Consider the following 16,529-nt stretch of genomic DNA (forward strand, 5'->3'; position numbering starts at 1 on the left):
CAAACATGACAAGTCATTGAGACTTGTAACCCCCCAAAATTTGACTGATGTTTGATGTGAAAATTAACTAGCACTCTGGACCTGCATGATTTTAAGCATTGTGCTAATGTCACATGATTCCTAAACTAATAAAGTGGCCAGTTAGTGTGTGTGTGTGTGTGTGTGTGTATATATATATATATATATATATATATATATATATATATATATATATATATATATATATATATATATATAATATAATATTGTGTGCAAGCATCAAGTTGTTTTCGGTTTACATTGAAGGTGCTGGGAGTTGATCCTTAAATGGGTCGATTCCCTGATTCCAGGCACTGAAAACTAAGAGTCAATCCCAAATTTTTGGAGTCAATTCCATGTGTTGAAAATGATTCAGGCAGACACGGCAAGAAAAATGTACTTTAACATCTGAGTGCTTCAGTTAGCAAGACAGCCTGTGGACATTAGCATTAATATGAATGTCGTTGATCATAATTGAGCAAGTCACTGATTGAAATAAGATAAATATTTTATTTATATATATTTTTTTGACTATCAGTAGTGCAGCTCTATTAATATTTTCTTGTCTGTCTGAACATTTTACTTTGACAACTTTTCCACATTTTCTTCATGCACAGAAAGACTCCCCCAACGCACAGAAGTACATCATGGTGGTGCTCTTCCTTCAAATCCACTGAAGAGAGAGTGGGAATATGATTGAAGTTTATGAATGTATGACACACATACATACTGTTCATTGCCTAGAGCTGGAGCACTGGATATGCAGTGATATAAGTTTGAATGGAGACATTATAGAGGAAGTCGACACGGATATCTGTGTGAGATTTTTCTGTGGTACCATGAGAAATGACATAAAATGTTAATTATTGAAGAAATGCAGAATTGTTTCATTTTGATCACGTAGTGATACATTGTACATTGGATTGTAAGACAGGGACTCACCCGATCCAGATTTCACCAGAAGAGTCTGTTGAAAACTTAAGCAAACAAACAAAAAAAAGTATCATGTTTACAGTGAAGCAAACTGTTTGATAAGTAATGTTCTTTAAAGAAACTTGAGCCATGCAGTTTAGCTATAAAACAATCTCACACCAACTGCTTCATAGATTTACAGATATTTCCATCTTTGGATAATGAGTTTTTTGCAGCACCAGAGGAGGAATAGTTTACTTTGCCAATGTCATTATTGAGCCTGGAAACAAGAGCTAAGTGTCAACAAAGCTGTGCACCATCATGCCTGTTTACTAAAGCACAAATGACAGCCGCTCCACAGCGCTTACCACTTCTCGTTTCCAATTTAACTTCAAATGCTTCTTATATGCCTCTAGCTTTCTTCCTGCTCTTGTTTAAGCCCAGTTAGATGGGGCTTTGTGTATTTTAGGATAATGCTATTCTCCTATCAGAGTCCAATTCCTAATGAGATATGACAGTAGACCTTGCAGAGTGAATTAGGTTGTGTAATGCTATAAATTCAGTTGTGCAGCAGAAATAGAAGGGATTTTATAAGTAGATATTCTGGATATTGTCAGCTTTTTTTTTTTTTAGAATCTTGTCCATCAAAGCATCATCACAAAGGCTGGGAAATTTGTCAGGCATTATATTTTCTCTCAGTTGTTGGTTGATGTATTGAGATTTTTCAGTAATTTGGATGAAATCACATGTACTTGAAAATAATTAAAAGAAAACAAATGTTTTCAAGATGAAGTACTGTTTAATCTGTTTGGTGAAAACTGTTTGATTTTTCTTTTTTCACACATTTTTAATATTGTATTATAGTTATGGAGAGCTGGAGTGGGAAAGATATATTAATTATGTGTTCGTTTCCAAATAAAAGTAGCGGTAGTTTAATGATCACTTTTATCACGTTGGGGAATTATGAATTATCAATGATGAAATGATAAATTACTGTGCATAAAGATGAAATGTCTAGTTTATATTTCTATTTAAGCTGCAAGATGTTTAAACTTCCATTTTAAATTCATTTTAATATTCTAGGGGTGAGCAGGGGTGGACAAGTACTGAGAATTTATAAGGAAAATTATAGATAATGTTTCAATTACGTGTCCAGTTGAAATGACTCAACTGAAAGTAAAAAACTTTGCTCAAATTAAAAGTACTCAACTATTAAGATTTAAAAATATTTTTTTAACTGACAAAATTAATTTTGTATTAGCTAGAATTTGACTTTCTGTCTATCAAGTTATATTAGCTAGTGGAATCGATGGTGGTCTAACCTGGCCAGTTAACACACACAAAAAATTCTAATTTGATGGAGTTCACAGCTTCTAGAGAAGCCAACGTGTCATCTCACCTTATACAGATCCTTCTCCAGCATATTGAAATATTTTATTACAGTAGAGCCAGGACACTCAAGTCAAGTGGATTTTTATTGTCATTCCTCTGTATAGCTTGCATACGTTGGAATTAAATGATGTTTATTCAGAACCATAGTGCAACACAGTACGCAAGACTAAATAAAGTGCAATATACAGTGTGAGATGAGTGCAAAACAATAAATAGGCAGAACAGGACCATAGATATACAGGACAACAGATACACCGAACATGAACTGTAACTGTAAGCTACTGTGTAATGTAGCAGCACAAGTATAGCAGCAATACTGGCAGCAAAAACAAGTGCCATAGTATAAAGTGACTGATGCAGCTATGTAAGGTGCAGTGTGCAGTAACACTGAGTCTTACTGGTTTAGTGCATGTGCAGTGGTATGAGTCATGCTGTCTTAGATGTTTGACTGGCCCAGGTGAGCTTTGGGAGTCGGAAGGGTGTTGAGTAATCTGACCACCTCAGGGAAGAAACTGTTGCAGAGTCTTCTAGTGGTGACACAGATGCTCCTGTACCTTCTGCCAGATGGCAGGAGGGCGAATAGTCCATGAGAGGTGTGAAAGGGGTTATCCCCAATACTGGTGGCTCTGTACATGCAGCGGCTGTTGAATGGGGTGTTGATAGTGGGTAGAGGGACCCCGATGATCTTTCAGCTGTCCTCACAATTTGCTGTAGGCTCTTGCAGTCAGAGGCTGTGCAGTTCCCGTACCACATGGCGAGACAGCTGGTCAGGATGCTTTCTATCGTCCCTCTGTAGAAGCTTCTGCAGGAAGTGGAGGCACTGCTGGGCCTTCTTGACTAAGCAGGTGGTGTTGAGAGTCCAGGAGAGGTCCTCAGTCATGTGCACACCAAGATGTGTTCCATTCATGTGCAGTTCTGACTTGGGTTCTCCTGAAATTGACAATCATCTCTTTAGTCTTATCAACACTGAGATAGATTGTTGTCTCTACACCATTCTGTGAACTAGTTCTTCTACTCATTTTATGCTGACTCATCGTTGTTCCTGATGAGGCCCAACTGTAGTGTCATTAGCAAACTTAATGATGTGATTAGAATTGAACTTCATAACACAGTCATGAGTCAGCAGGGTAAACAGCAGTGGACTCAGCACAATAACATGGTGGGCACCTGTGTTCAGTGTAGTGGTGCTGGAGGTGGTGTTACCGATTCTGATGGATTTGGTTTCCCAGTCAGAAAGTCCAGGATCCAGTTTCAGAGGGAGGTGTTTAAACCCAGCAGGCTCAGCTTTATCAGTTGTTGTGCAATGATTGTGTTGAATGCTGAACTGATTTCTATAAACATCCTTTTTGCCTAGATGTGTCAGAGACAGATGGATGGTAGCAGACATGGTGTAATCTGTTGAGCGGTTGGGATGGTATGCATACTGAAATGGGTCCAATGTGGTGGGAAGACTGCTCTTTATGTGTTTGATGACTAGCCCCTCTAAGCACTTCATGATGATATGTGTGAGTACAACAAGCCAGTAGTTATTCAGGTAGGACACAGATGATTTCTTTAGCACAGGGATGATGGTGGTCATCTTGAAGCACACGGGGGCAACTGCTTGGCTCAGGGAAATGTTGACGATGTCTGTGAGGACATCTGGAAGCTGATCAGCACATTCCATGAGCACCCGGCCAGCTACAGTTGCAGTCAAAATTATTCAAACCCATTGCAAATCAGGTTTATTGTCAAAATTTACAGACTTTCAGCTGTTTGCAGTGAGCAAATCAAATAAAAGCAATTGAAATTGAAAATCTCTGGTGGGATTTGAAAAAGGCGGCTGCTCTATGCAAACCCAAGAATATTACTGAACTGGAGGCCATAGCTGTATGGGCTAAGATTCCTCAGAAATGCTGCCAGAAGCTATGCATCTCATTTGGAGCAGGTCATAACAGCTAAAGGGTGCTCTACTAATTCCTAAAGATGCTTGTCATGAAGGGGTTGAATAATTTTGAAACAGGAGAAAGCATTATAAGTTGCATTTTCAGTTGAATTTGGGGAAACCACTTGAAGAATTCATTGTGTTCAACTATTTCAACTGCTTTTGTTTGATTTGTTCATTGGAAGTAGCTGAAAGTATGTAAATTTTGGCAATTAAACTGATTTGCAATGGGGGTTGATTAATTTTGATTGCAACTGTATGTTCTCAGGACCTGCAGCTTTCCGTGGGTTAAATCTGGACAGAGTTTTCCTGACATCTACTTCAGACAGACAAAGTACTTGGTCAGTGGGAGTTGGGGTAGTCTTCCTCGCTGGCATGTTGATCTGTGCTTCGAACCGTGCATAGAAATCGCTCAGGGCATCTGGGAGGGAGGCATCATCATCACAGACAGGTGGTGTAGCTTTGTCTGTGATGGCCTGATTGCCTTGCCACATATGCCTTGTGTCTTCGGTGTTTATGAAGTGAATGTGGATTCTTTCTGTGTAGTTGCACTTTGTCTCTCTGATAGCCCGGGACAGATTGGCTATCAGAGGGCTGTGCAGAGGGCTGCCTTCCTTCATTGGACCTGAAGGCAGATTGTCGGGTTTTCAACAGCGGGCGCACCTGAGCAGTCATCCATGGTTTCTGCTTTGCACGTGTGGTGGTGGTCTTGAAAGAAGTTACATCATCTATGCCAGGGGCCAGAAACCTATGTGGCTCTTTCAGTGACTGCCTATGGTTCAACGGCGGCGGCGGCGGGGGTGGCTGGGGGGGTGGGTTGGGGGGGGGGGTAAATAAAAACAATCACGAATCACGAAAGCTGGTGTGTCAATTTAATTAACCACAGGTTGTGAACATTGGAGGGCAGAATGGATGCTAGAGCTGGACGGCTTAGGTTAACCTTTATGCTGGCTTACTTTCCGCGCTTCTGCTGCCTCGCACACCATTTAAAGCGCTCTCTCTTCCAACCAACAGCATCAGGCGATACAGCCGTCCTAGGGCCTAATTCGCGTAATAGCCCGAGGTCAAGTAGCTCGTCTAGTAGTGCATTGTTTATTCCTACTGAGGTTTGTTCTCTAATGTTCAGCAGAATTTGGTGATGATAGACATGTACACCAGTGCTACCAATGTACATCTGTTTCCCAATTAGTGTAAGAAAGTTTCCCAGTTGGTGTATGCTACATGTAACATGCACCATATTAGAGGACCAGAAGTGGCGGCTGCGTGCTACTGCGCAACCATCTTGGATCAAATTGTCAAGGTCCACACAATTGCCTTATCGGTCATAAAACATAAATCATATTAACAGAACCAAATTTAGTACTCAAAAGTCCATTATACAGTCTTGACATTTATTGTTCAGGTTGAGTTCATTCTAATCAACAAATGCTCACATGGGCTTTGCCTCTATAATAAAACACAGAGATCATGCCTGAAACTTATCATTCCCCTCTTAGGTCCTTAAAATGACCTGTGCATGATCTCTGTGGACACTACAGAATACAAGAAAATATGTGTGTGTATTTCTAATACAAAACAGAGCTATATGTGTATATGTTAAATGAGATGAGAAGAGGCCCCATAAGGGCGGCCTGATTGTGAGTGTTCCCCTTTCTCATCTGTTGAGGATATGCTGAGGTGAGATGTGATGAGGCCCCCTGAGGGCTACTTGATAGCAGTATTGTCTCTGGCACTGGACAGCGCTTGATGCGGCTGGTATGATTCCACTGGGGTTGTGAATCCATGAGAACAGCAGTATGGGTAACTGCCACCACACATGTAGGATGACCCAAGGATGCTTCCCCAACCTTTGGTGGCTTTCAGACTTTTGACAAGAACTATGTCACCTGGGAGAAAAGAGTGAATAGGGCAGAGGAGAGAAAGCCATACCATACATACATACATCACCATATATACTGTTAAATTTTTCAATGAGAACTTGAGTGTAATCGCTGACAATCACTTCGAGATTACCTGTAAAGCAAACACCTGGGTTACCCTTAGTCCATGGAGTGGGAAAAGGTCTACCCATAATGATCTCAAAAGGAGACAATCTATTTTTCTGATTAGGAGTCATGTGAAGTTTGCATAAGACAGCAGGTAATAAATCGACCCAGTTACTTGAGGGGTTCTCTAAGAGCCCCTTAGTAAAGCATTCCTTAATGGTGCGATTTTTTTCTTTCCATGATCCCTGAGCTCTGGGGATGATATGGAATATGAAAATTCCAATCAATGTTTAGATACTTGTATAGTTTCTGTGTTACCTTGGAAACATAAGGTGCCCCATTGTCACTATCAATAGTTTGGGGGATACCATACAGTGGGATTATTTCTTTTGCGAGACTTTTAACGACTCTATTAGCATTTTCCTTCGAGCGTGGAAAGGCTTCTACCCATTTAGAGAATTTAATGATAACTAGAAGATATCTGAGATCTCTGATAGCTAGCATATGTGTGAAGTCAATTTGTAGTGCCTGAAAAGGACCCCTAGGTGGTGGTAATGCATCATGTTTGGCAGTTTTCCCTTGTACATTTACTCTTGCGCATGTTAAACATGCATCGAGGTGTTTTTGTCTCGAATACAAAACTTCAATGTTATCGCAGAGATCACCCACCCCTCTTCATGCGACATGAGAAACACCATGAAAATGTCGCACGGGAACAGTAGGACAGAAGACGGAAGAGTGAAATGGCAATCACCATATTAAACCATCAGTGGGCGATGGGGAATAACCTTCCGAGGACCAAAACATGAGGTCGCCTGTGTCTGTAGAAAACCAACATCAATGTCACAAGGAGTCAGAGAATGCGCAAATGTGAAAAATGGAGACATTATTCGGGATAAAGGAGCTGGGCGAGCCATCTTTCAAGGCCCACCTAGCTACTTCATCAGCGAGTGAATTACCACGAGCCTGTTCTGTATTAGAAGAGTCATGATCTTTAACCTTAACAATAGCAAGCCTATCAGGTAAAAGTGAGGCTTCTAAAAGATCAGAAACGAGCGTGGCATGCGTGGTTTACCATCAGCGCCATGAAAACAATGAACATGCCATATCTTACCAAAATCATGTATGACACCAAAAGAATCATGTGAATCAGTGTAAATAGTAACAGTCTAACCCATAAAGAGATGACAAGCACGTGTGAGATTAACAAGTTTTGCTGCCTGAGTAGTCATGTGTTGTGTCTGAATGTTATTCAGGATGGAGAAGACCTAGTGAGATGTGTGCACTGTGAGTGGGTGTGAAAGAACCAATTTTCAGCGTTAGTGGCCATGACAGCAGGCGTAGCAACAGCCCTTAAACAGGCAGGCAACGTTGAACTACAGGTTTTAGAGATTTGTAAAGATATGCTACTGGGCAATAGCTACCACCGTGTTACTGGGCCAGGAGTCCTGTCGCAGTGTTCCCATCCTCAGACACATACAGGTGGAATGGCGATGAGTATTCCTGGATTCCTGGCTGAGCTTAATGCTTGTTTTAGATAACAGAAAGAGTTCATAATCACCTTCTATTCCAGTACATCAGGACACAAACTAGAGATGTACAGAATTGTGACACAGAGATACTATGTTCATTATAATGGCACAAATTGGTACAAATCAAGCCCAAATGAACGAGACCGGTTTTGTGCGATTTAGACGAAATGGGGGTGGAGAGTGATGTGACTGCTCCCCAAAACATTCTTGCTATATCTAAGGAAGGGAAATAGTTAATGTTTGTTTTAGTGGCACAAACCGAGCACAAACGAACGCTACCGATTTGGAGCAATTTGAATGACATGGGGTGGAGAGTGACATTGCATGTTTAATAGCTCAAACACCAAACCAGCACAAACATTCATTTTTGCGGCACAAACGTAACACAAATGAATGGCATAGTTTTGGTGATTATTTAATTTCATGAGGTGCCAACTTCACAGAGATAAAACGGCCCACTCCAGACTTGCACGTGAAGTTAAAGAACTTTTTGTAATCCAATTTAATAACATCTGCTAAGTAAAATTTCCTAATTTGTCAATGCTTCCCCAAATTATTAACTTTAATATAACAATTATTTCATATCCCAGTCTATTTGTACACAAAATGTCCAAACAAAACAAACATGATGCACATCCCCTGATTTCATTTCTGAATGGATTTTTAAGAAAATGTACATAAGAATTACCTGGTCTTAAAATTAAACAAAATTAAAATTCCCGTCTTTATTGATTTATGTTTATTTCATTTATAGCTACACTGTAAAAAAAAAAAAAAAAACATCTGCTTGCAGTTCACTATCTATGTGGATAGCCCGGTGGTTAATGTGTCCGAGTGAGGAACATGGACTCCTCAGTTTGTGCTCCGCTGCCAGCAACATTAGTCAATTTTTTTTTCTGAAACATTTGTGTTACAGCCAGTACAAGATCCTCTTTTCACTCCAGACCTGCATTTTGGATATTTTACTGTCCATCTTTTATCCATTTGAATAGTGGGCCTAGCCCGGTACCCTTTCCACCTTTGTACTGAGCCATCCCTGTAACAGTTTGATTCAGGTGGTTTGTATTCTTTGGCGTGAAGTAGCGTTACTACAGGTTGAATGTACCAAAGAAGTAAAATTAAAAAACGAGTAAGTGAAATGAACCTTTTAAATAACAAAGAAGACAAAAGTAATATTCCTGAGAAGTATTGTTTGCCATGTCTGCTGATGATGCCGCTAACACTACTGTAGTAACCATTTCTAACTAGGAAGTAGAATTTTGGAATTCTTGGAATGACCATTCAAAGTAGTGGACCAGAAATAATTGTTGTATAATAAAATATAAAATAAAGTTGGGTAGGGATTGCAGATGAAGCCAGGAAGAACAGGCTATTGAAGGGATGAAAATGATGATTTTTCACATATTGTTTCCCCCCCTCTAAGGGTGTCTCAGTAATCTTCTGGTGACAAATAGTCACTCATATAAAGAGCTGTCAGTCTGAATGTTTACAGAGTGATACTTCTGAGGTTTTCTTCCTCCACTTTCAGGCAGAAGAACTTTGCCCGTGGCATAGAACAGCAGCTTCCAGACGGCATGGTGGTGGCATCGGTACCAAATGAGGCACAGTGCCGTGAGGAGCTCTCTGATCCAGTTCCAGATCCCGAGTATCTCACTGGTAAGTCACTCTGCCTAAATAATTGAACTAAGCAAAATCGTAATGTAATCAACTGACATTCTGATGAATAAACCAGGGTATAGCATCTGTATAAAAAAATTTCCCATCAGTATACCATCAATTAGGCTATCAATAATCCAGTAAAACAATGTTAGCTAAATTTAAAATGATTGTCTCTTCTACACTCGATTGATCTTACTGTAAGTTGAACCAAATGCTTAATGCATCAGTTTATACACCAAAATAAATCGGAAATGCCACACAGTTGTTGGAAGGCCTTTAAGGTGTCAGTCAACACTACATCTACGTAGTATATCTACTGGTACAGATAATATACATTTTATATTTATATTTTATGAGTTTAGATAAGACTGCGCAAGACAGCCCCCCCCGCGCTGTTTTAACAAGCCCTTCTCCCTTTTAACATATTTGATTGAAGCACACTGAAAAGGAAGTCTGCATTTCCGCAGGGCATTTTTTTTTTCCGTACATTTCCTTGTAATAACTCGTCATTATCTGCATAGAAATTTTCTAATCCTTCCACCGGAAATAAGCAAAACACAAACACGCACACACATGGTCTCTGTTTGTATGTATGTGCACCTGCATGTTTGTTTGGAGGTCAGGGTCTTCTCCTTCATGCTTTCTGATAAATCAGGTGAGTAAATGATGAAGGAGAAGAACATGGGCAAGAGCATTATGCAAATTTTTTTTCCCTATTTAAAATATATATATATATATATATTTATTTTTTTTAAGCTGCAGCGACAAGACTGCTTGCTTCTGGACGCAGCTACAGCTGTCGACTTTCATTAGGCAGCTAATCTGACTCCTGTCTGGAACAAGTGCTCGGCAGCCTTACTTTCACATTTTACACTCCTAATGAGGGAAAAAATAGGTCCAAATACACCCATCCTGCCAGATAACTCCCCTACACCATGGCTTTCATCAGCATCTATTTTTTTTGACAATATAACAAAATGCCTAAAAATGAAAATCTGGTCCTAAGGTTATTAACTGCCAAATTAACTGCAGGAAGGGCATACTAGGATACCAGTATTATAATTATAACTCCTTCATTGCCATTTTAAGCCTTGAGTGGATATTCTGGATCATACACGGCTTGCTTTATTGGTGATGGTTTTTAGTAGTACCTCATAGTGCATTACAAAATGAGACTAACAGTGAATTTCAGATGCTATCTGTTGTCTGTAGTGCATTTTTAATGATCACACATTTTATCATTGATCATTTCAAAGGCAAAGCGCTTTTAACCTGTTCTGCTCATTTAAGAATGCATGTCACATTCACCCACAATATTTAATAGCAGTGAAATTGTGTAATTGATTTAAAACTACTCCATTTTTTTTTAGATCAGTCTATAAACAATATTGATGGAAATAGACCTAATTATCAATCTCCATTCAAATGATTATTATTATTTTTTTTCATAAACCATAAGAGCCTTTACACAAGAAATTTTAATTGAATGAATGAATGAATGAATGAATGAATGAATGCCTTTTATTGTCACTATACATATGTACAATGAAATTAAGAGCCACTCCTTTTTGTTCCGTGCAAACATGTACATTCAACGCACGAGAAGAATAATAATAATTGGGAAAAGATTTAGCCCATGCCATGCTTAGGAGGCACTCTTTTGCCATTTAGTTGTCATTTTGACATTTTGAGCTCTGTGAGCTTTGCCTCATATAAAGTTTTGTTGGTTTCTCAAAATGTTAAAAATAAGATATTGAGGTATGATATGTGAAGATATGTGAAGCAACTAAAATCATATTTCATGTCATGTTTACAAAGAACGGCCCTTATTTCAAAATGATGAGAATGTAATCATTTTGATGATAAAATATGATAATAGAAAGGATTTATTTTCTTTCCTTCATAATATAATAGTGTAATGTTTGATGGTGAACAAGTGCATTTTGTTCAACTTTTTTGCTGTCACATTCATGGTTGTAGCAGCTGAGGATACCGAGGTACCGAGTTCAATGATACATTTAAAACGATGAAAGAATCTTGCTGAAGTACCTCAGGTCCTTAGCCATGATGTTGAAGGAGTGGAGATTATTTATCCATGAAAGTGTGACCCACTGAGGCCTGCAGAGGTAGAGGCAGGTGGTCATGCTCATAAGCCCTCAGAGCCCCATAGCTCCTATACCTGAGGCTTCCTGAACAGTGTTCCTTACACATTATCTATTAAATGTTCTACATTAATCATGTGTACGACATTAGCCATTAATTTACATCTAGAGGAAGTTAAGAGCATAGTCTCGGTCACATGGTGCAATATGCTTTTCTTAGTAAAAACACGTTTTTGCAAGGTTTTGTGTTATTGGGTAATAATAATAATAACATTAACAAGAAGTCATCATCATTTAAATGCATCAAGCTGGTTTGACTAATATTATTTCAGTTCTTCCTGAAAAAAACCCAAAACATTGTAGCACTGGTTTTCTGTTAAACAGAACAGATGACATGAGAAGAGACTAGTTAAATTACACATTAAAACCTAAAATACTTTTTATTAATTTACTCATAACTTCCCATATTTTTCCCCTGACCTTAATCTGCCACTATGGCATACTGGAATGCCAACAAACTGCTCGCCAAAAATTTGCCACTAGCTGAACTAATGGGATATGAGTTGGTGATATGGTGCAGGTTTGAGCTTCCACCCATCCCCTTCCACTCTTACTGGTTTGGCCATTTCCATGTCATGGTCAGTGTATTTGTCACTGTGTTAGCAACTCCCTGAGTCTATACTCACAACCCTCGAAGAGCAACACATTTATCTTTCTATTCATATTTGGCTTGGAAGTGATTCATCATAGACCTGAGAGTTCCATCAATTATTCCAGTGGGGAGGAGGGAAAGAGAGAGAGAGAGAGAGAGAGAGAGAGAGAGAGAGAGAGAGAGAGACTCTTTGAAAGGCAAATACATCTTGATTTAATTGGAAAGCATGTACAGTAGGAAGCCTACAGATGCCAAACATATTCCTGCTGAGATCTGAAAAGTGTGTGTGTGGGGTGGGGGGGAGATATATCTTCAAGCATGCTGAACTCATTGATTGCTGCTCATGACCTTGGACCGGGAATAAAGTCTCAGTGTGAACAGTGTTTAATTGTGGTCTGCTGATGAGGAAGCAACAAAATTGACTGTATCTTTGCCTTCCTGTGTATGACCTATGGGAAAGAGCGCTGCTGCATTACAAGATGGCCGCATGTGCTAAAATGCCAGGTTGATGAGGCCTTGGTGAAGATATATCACTGATCATTGCAAAAGGAAGAGCATGGCTGGTAAAATTGGACAACGAATGGCTGACTAAGGACTTTTTGGCACTTCTAAAGAATTTGCTAGCAGACTACTGAATGTGACCATTGAAGAGAGAGTGAATGGGACAGGACTCAAATTTATAATGATTCCTGCAAAGAGCATTTGATCTGTAGTATTTGACCTTTAAAAAGTGACCATGCAATCTGTCCAACAGACTGGGTCTGCTCTAATAGATCCTACAGAAGAGTGAGTTTTACTTTTTTCCTCCTCCAAAGATGGGAAGTACAAGTTTAACTCACCAAGACTTTTTAACTTTTAAGTAATTGATATGGATATAGCCACTTATGAAGGTCTGAGATAAAATGAGATGGTGTTGTTAAAGCTATGTGATACAAATTCAAGGTCATTCCCTGACCCTATGCTATACAAAGCCATGGTCTTTTCCTGACCCTATGTGATGCAATGTCATGGTCATTCCCTGATGATGCAGAGGAAAGGAGTGTGTAATGAGTTTCTGTATTACATCTGTAAGCACCAAGGGTACTTTATGAGTAGTAAGTTAGCCTTACTCAATGTTGGCAAGATTTTTATCTCCAAATAACGAATAGTTTTTATTTATCACTGCTTGTTAGGAATCCAGTTCTCTGGGAAAAGTGTTTTGCTGTTTGTTTGTTTGTTTGTTTGTTTGTTTGCTGCTTACTGCATTTTGTCTGTTAAATATATAGTTTGTAATGGCATCTGCATATATCAATATAAGTAAAGAAATACATATCCTCAAGTAACCTTTTTAATGTTTTCCAGACATGGAGAGATTAAGAATATTTCTCAGAATATCTGATTTCACTGTGACTGGTTTGGCTTCAGAACTTCAATAAATATGTAGATGTAAAGTTTAGGTGAATAAAAAGAAACCTCGATAGACAGTATTTCTAAGCTAGAATAGAAAAAGAAATATATGTGAGGAAATTTTAATGTAAAATAATGAACACGTGATGCTACACTGAAGCTGAAGATCTGGACTTGGCTGTATGAACTGACAAAGTTTGAGTAAAATATATACTTACCGTCAGTCAGAACTTGTGTACCACCATAATAAAAACAATTGATCTTTTCATACTCTGACAGTTAGTTCCTCTGGGGTGTTTTTGTGGCACCTTGTGACACTTAGTTCAGATATGGCATTGCAGAGACAGGAAAGAAAAATCTATATTTTATTAGCGGTGGCTGTAATTGGTACTGCGACAGAAGGTCACGCCTTCAGGGTATGATATTCAATCGGCTCCAAACCTGCTGGTGGCATCCATTTCATAACAACAATCTTTTAAGTCTTTTTTACTGACGCCACTCAAAACCCTGCTGTTCCTCAGTTGACTTTTTGTTTCTTTTTGTTTCCTTATTATTTTTAAGTTTTGTTTTGAATTATTGCAAATATATTATAATATATTGAATATATTACCCATCTTTATTGGTGCCTTATTTTAAACCTCTAATCAAATGCTTTCTCCACTTTCCTTGTTCAAGTTTAATGATGTTAATTTTTCTAGAGCTACATATATCACAAAATATTTTTATCCATTTATTTAATGTTTTTTTTTTGTTGTTGTTGTTCTTTTTGTTTAAACATTAATCCATGTGTTGAATGGAGGTATAATTGTATAATGGGATCAATCATATAAATAGAAATTACACTAGGCTGCAATTACGGAAGCTCACTGCCAATATTCCGACTTTTAGTTGGTGTCCCCCATCCGTCTGTCACCAGTTTTTGGAAAGAAACAACAGAAAACACAGCGCCGTTGCCAGGGCAATTAGAGTTTTCGGTTGCCACATATTCAGCGATCGTGATTTAATAACTGAGCCAAACAGCTTTCCTATCTTGCACGATAATTGCTATGTTAATAAACAAGTGGATTTTGATGCAGCAGTCCACCACACACTGCATAAATTTGCACAATCTTCTCTATTAATGGCTTTCCAGCTTTTCTTCTAAATGGGTGGATCAAATTAAACATGAGTAAAGGATTGTACATATAACGATTATTATTTAGACATGGCACAGGTAGTAGCTGTGTATATACACATTCTGGACAGCAGCGTGGGGAGAGAAATGATATTGGAGTTAGAGTTTGTATGCCATGGCACACTTGGTTGTAAAAAGGACCAGGCTCTATTAATATTCAACTTTTTAGCCACTCTCAATGGTAATCGAATTTCAGGTTTAATTTACTCTTTGACACTAATTAATTGCAGTGAATTGCCAGAGCCATTTCCTGCAGTAAACGTCACTTAATTAGCTGACAACATTAGAAGTGATAATTAATACACTGGGTGCCACAGCACGGGGCCTGCAGTTCTTAAGGGTGGCCACGGTGCTGCCTGTCACCACAAGCATCCGTGGAAATGACATCCAGGTATCTATGAACAGCTCGCCTACCCATGACTTTGTACTTTGTGGTGCCTCTTTTACACTAGCGATAGGATAGGAAATAATTACAGCATCGCTGTTATGCTATAACATTGTAGATTGTTATATACAGTACATACTGTATGTATGCTCTGGTCAGTTTATTAGGAATGCTCATACACTTGCTCATACACATTCATGCAGTTATCCAATCAGAAATAGCAGCCAAGTGGCTTAGTGGTTAGCACGTTCGCCTCACGTCTCCAGGGTCACCGGAGTCACACCGATTCCCACCGGGGAATCGGTGTGCGGAGTTAGCATGTTCTCCCTGTGCTGTGGGGGTTTCCTCCAGGTTCCTCCCCCAGTCCAAAGACGTGCATGGTAGGCTGATTGGCATCGTCCAAAGTGTCTGTATGAATGGTTGTGTGAGTGTGTATGTGATTGTGCCCTGTGGTGGACTGGCACTCTGTCCAGGGTGTACCCCGCCTTGTTCCCCATGCTCCCTGGGATAGGCTCCAGGTTCCCCGTGACCCTGAAGGAAGGATAAGCAGTATAGAAGATGGATGGATGGAGTTTGACTGTGGCATAGTTGTTATATGTAATATTGAAATATAGTGCAATGGTTTTAAGAGATACTGTTAGCCAAGAAAGAACGTTATAATATCCAAATGATTTAATAAATGCATGCACAATGCTGCTGCATTGTGTTATGGCATTTGATGAAGTGTTAAAATGTACATTTATAAGCAGGTATTGGTATAGAACTTAGATATACATTTAGAATACGATCCTCATATTCATGACAATGGTGCACAGAAGCAAGCACTGTGTTTTGTCCAGTATGTTGTAATAATAATCTCTGTCTGATTCATGAATCTGTCGTATGACATCAAAACGAGCAGTGATTTGAGTGCAAATGGACACAAGCTCCCACCCAGGGGTCCTTTAATTAATGTCATATGTATGCAGAAGAGCACAATTTACCTTCATGTACAAAGCTAATTTACATGCTCACATTTTCAGCCATTACAGTAGTGGACCAAATAAAGGAATGCATTCAGAAGGCTATTCAAGATTTGAGGAAGATCTGCATTCTGTTTCATATTTACAAATACCATGTTGACACTGAAGCTCATTAATTACATTGTGATCAACATTATAGGCTATTTACTCTACATAATATACTTGCTTTAGCTGTTGATAATGATAATGATATTGATCAAATGAGCATTTTTCAGGTTGTTAAAAAGTTTAAAAACCATTCAGATATGGCAAAGAAAAAAAACTGATAAATAATGAAACTGAAAATGAATTCTACAATCAGATTTGGCTGTACAGAGCTCTGTTTTCATTTATTTATTTATTTATTTATTTATCTATTTATTTATTTATAAAGGTCGTTGTGAATC

At 38.9% G+C, this 16,529-nt stretch overlaps 1 protein-coding gene across 5 annotated transcripts in view; it reads left to right on the plus strand.

Moving 5' to 3' along the window:
* The window catches only part of astn1 (astrotactin 1), a 295,200-nt gene that overhangs the window by 192,255 nt on the left and 86,416 nt on the right, over positions 1-16,529 (plus strand). For all 5 annotated transcript variants that reach the window (XM_017471160.3, XM_017471161.3, XM_017471162.3 and 2 more), the window contains one exon: positions 9,292-9,419. In XM_017471160.3, the coding sequence (XP_017326649.1) occupies positions 9,292-9,419 (128 nt within the window). The remainder of the gene's footprint in view (positions 1-9,291; positions 9,420-16,529) is intronic.

Source organism: Ictalurus punctatus, chromosome 7 (genome assembly GCF_001660625.3).
Source record: "Ictalurus punctatus breed USDA103 chromosome 7, Coco_2.0, whole genome shotgun sequence".
Lineage (NCBI taxonomy): Eukaryota > Metazoa > Chordata > Actinopteri > Siluriformes > Ictaluridae > Ictalurus > Ictalurus punctatus.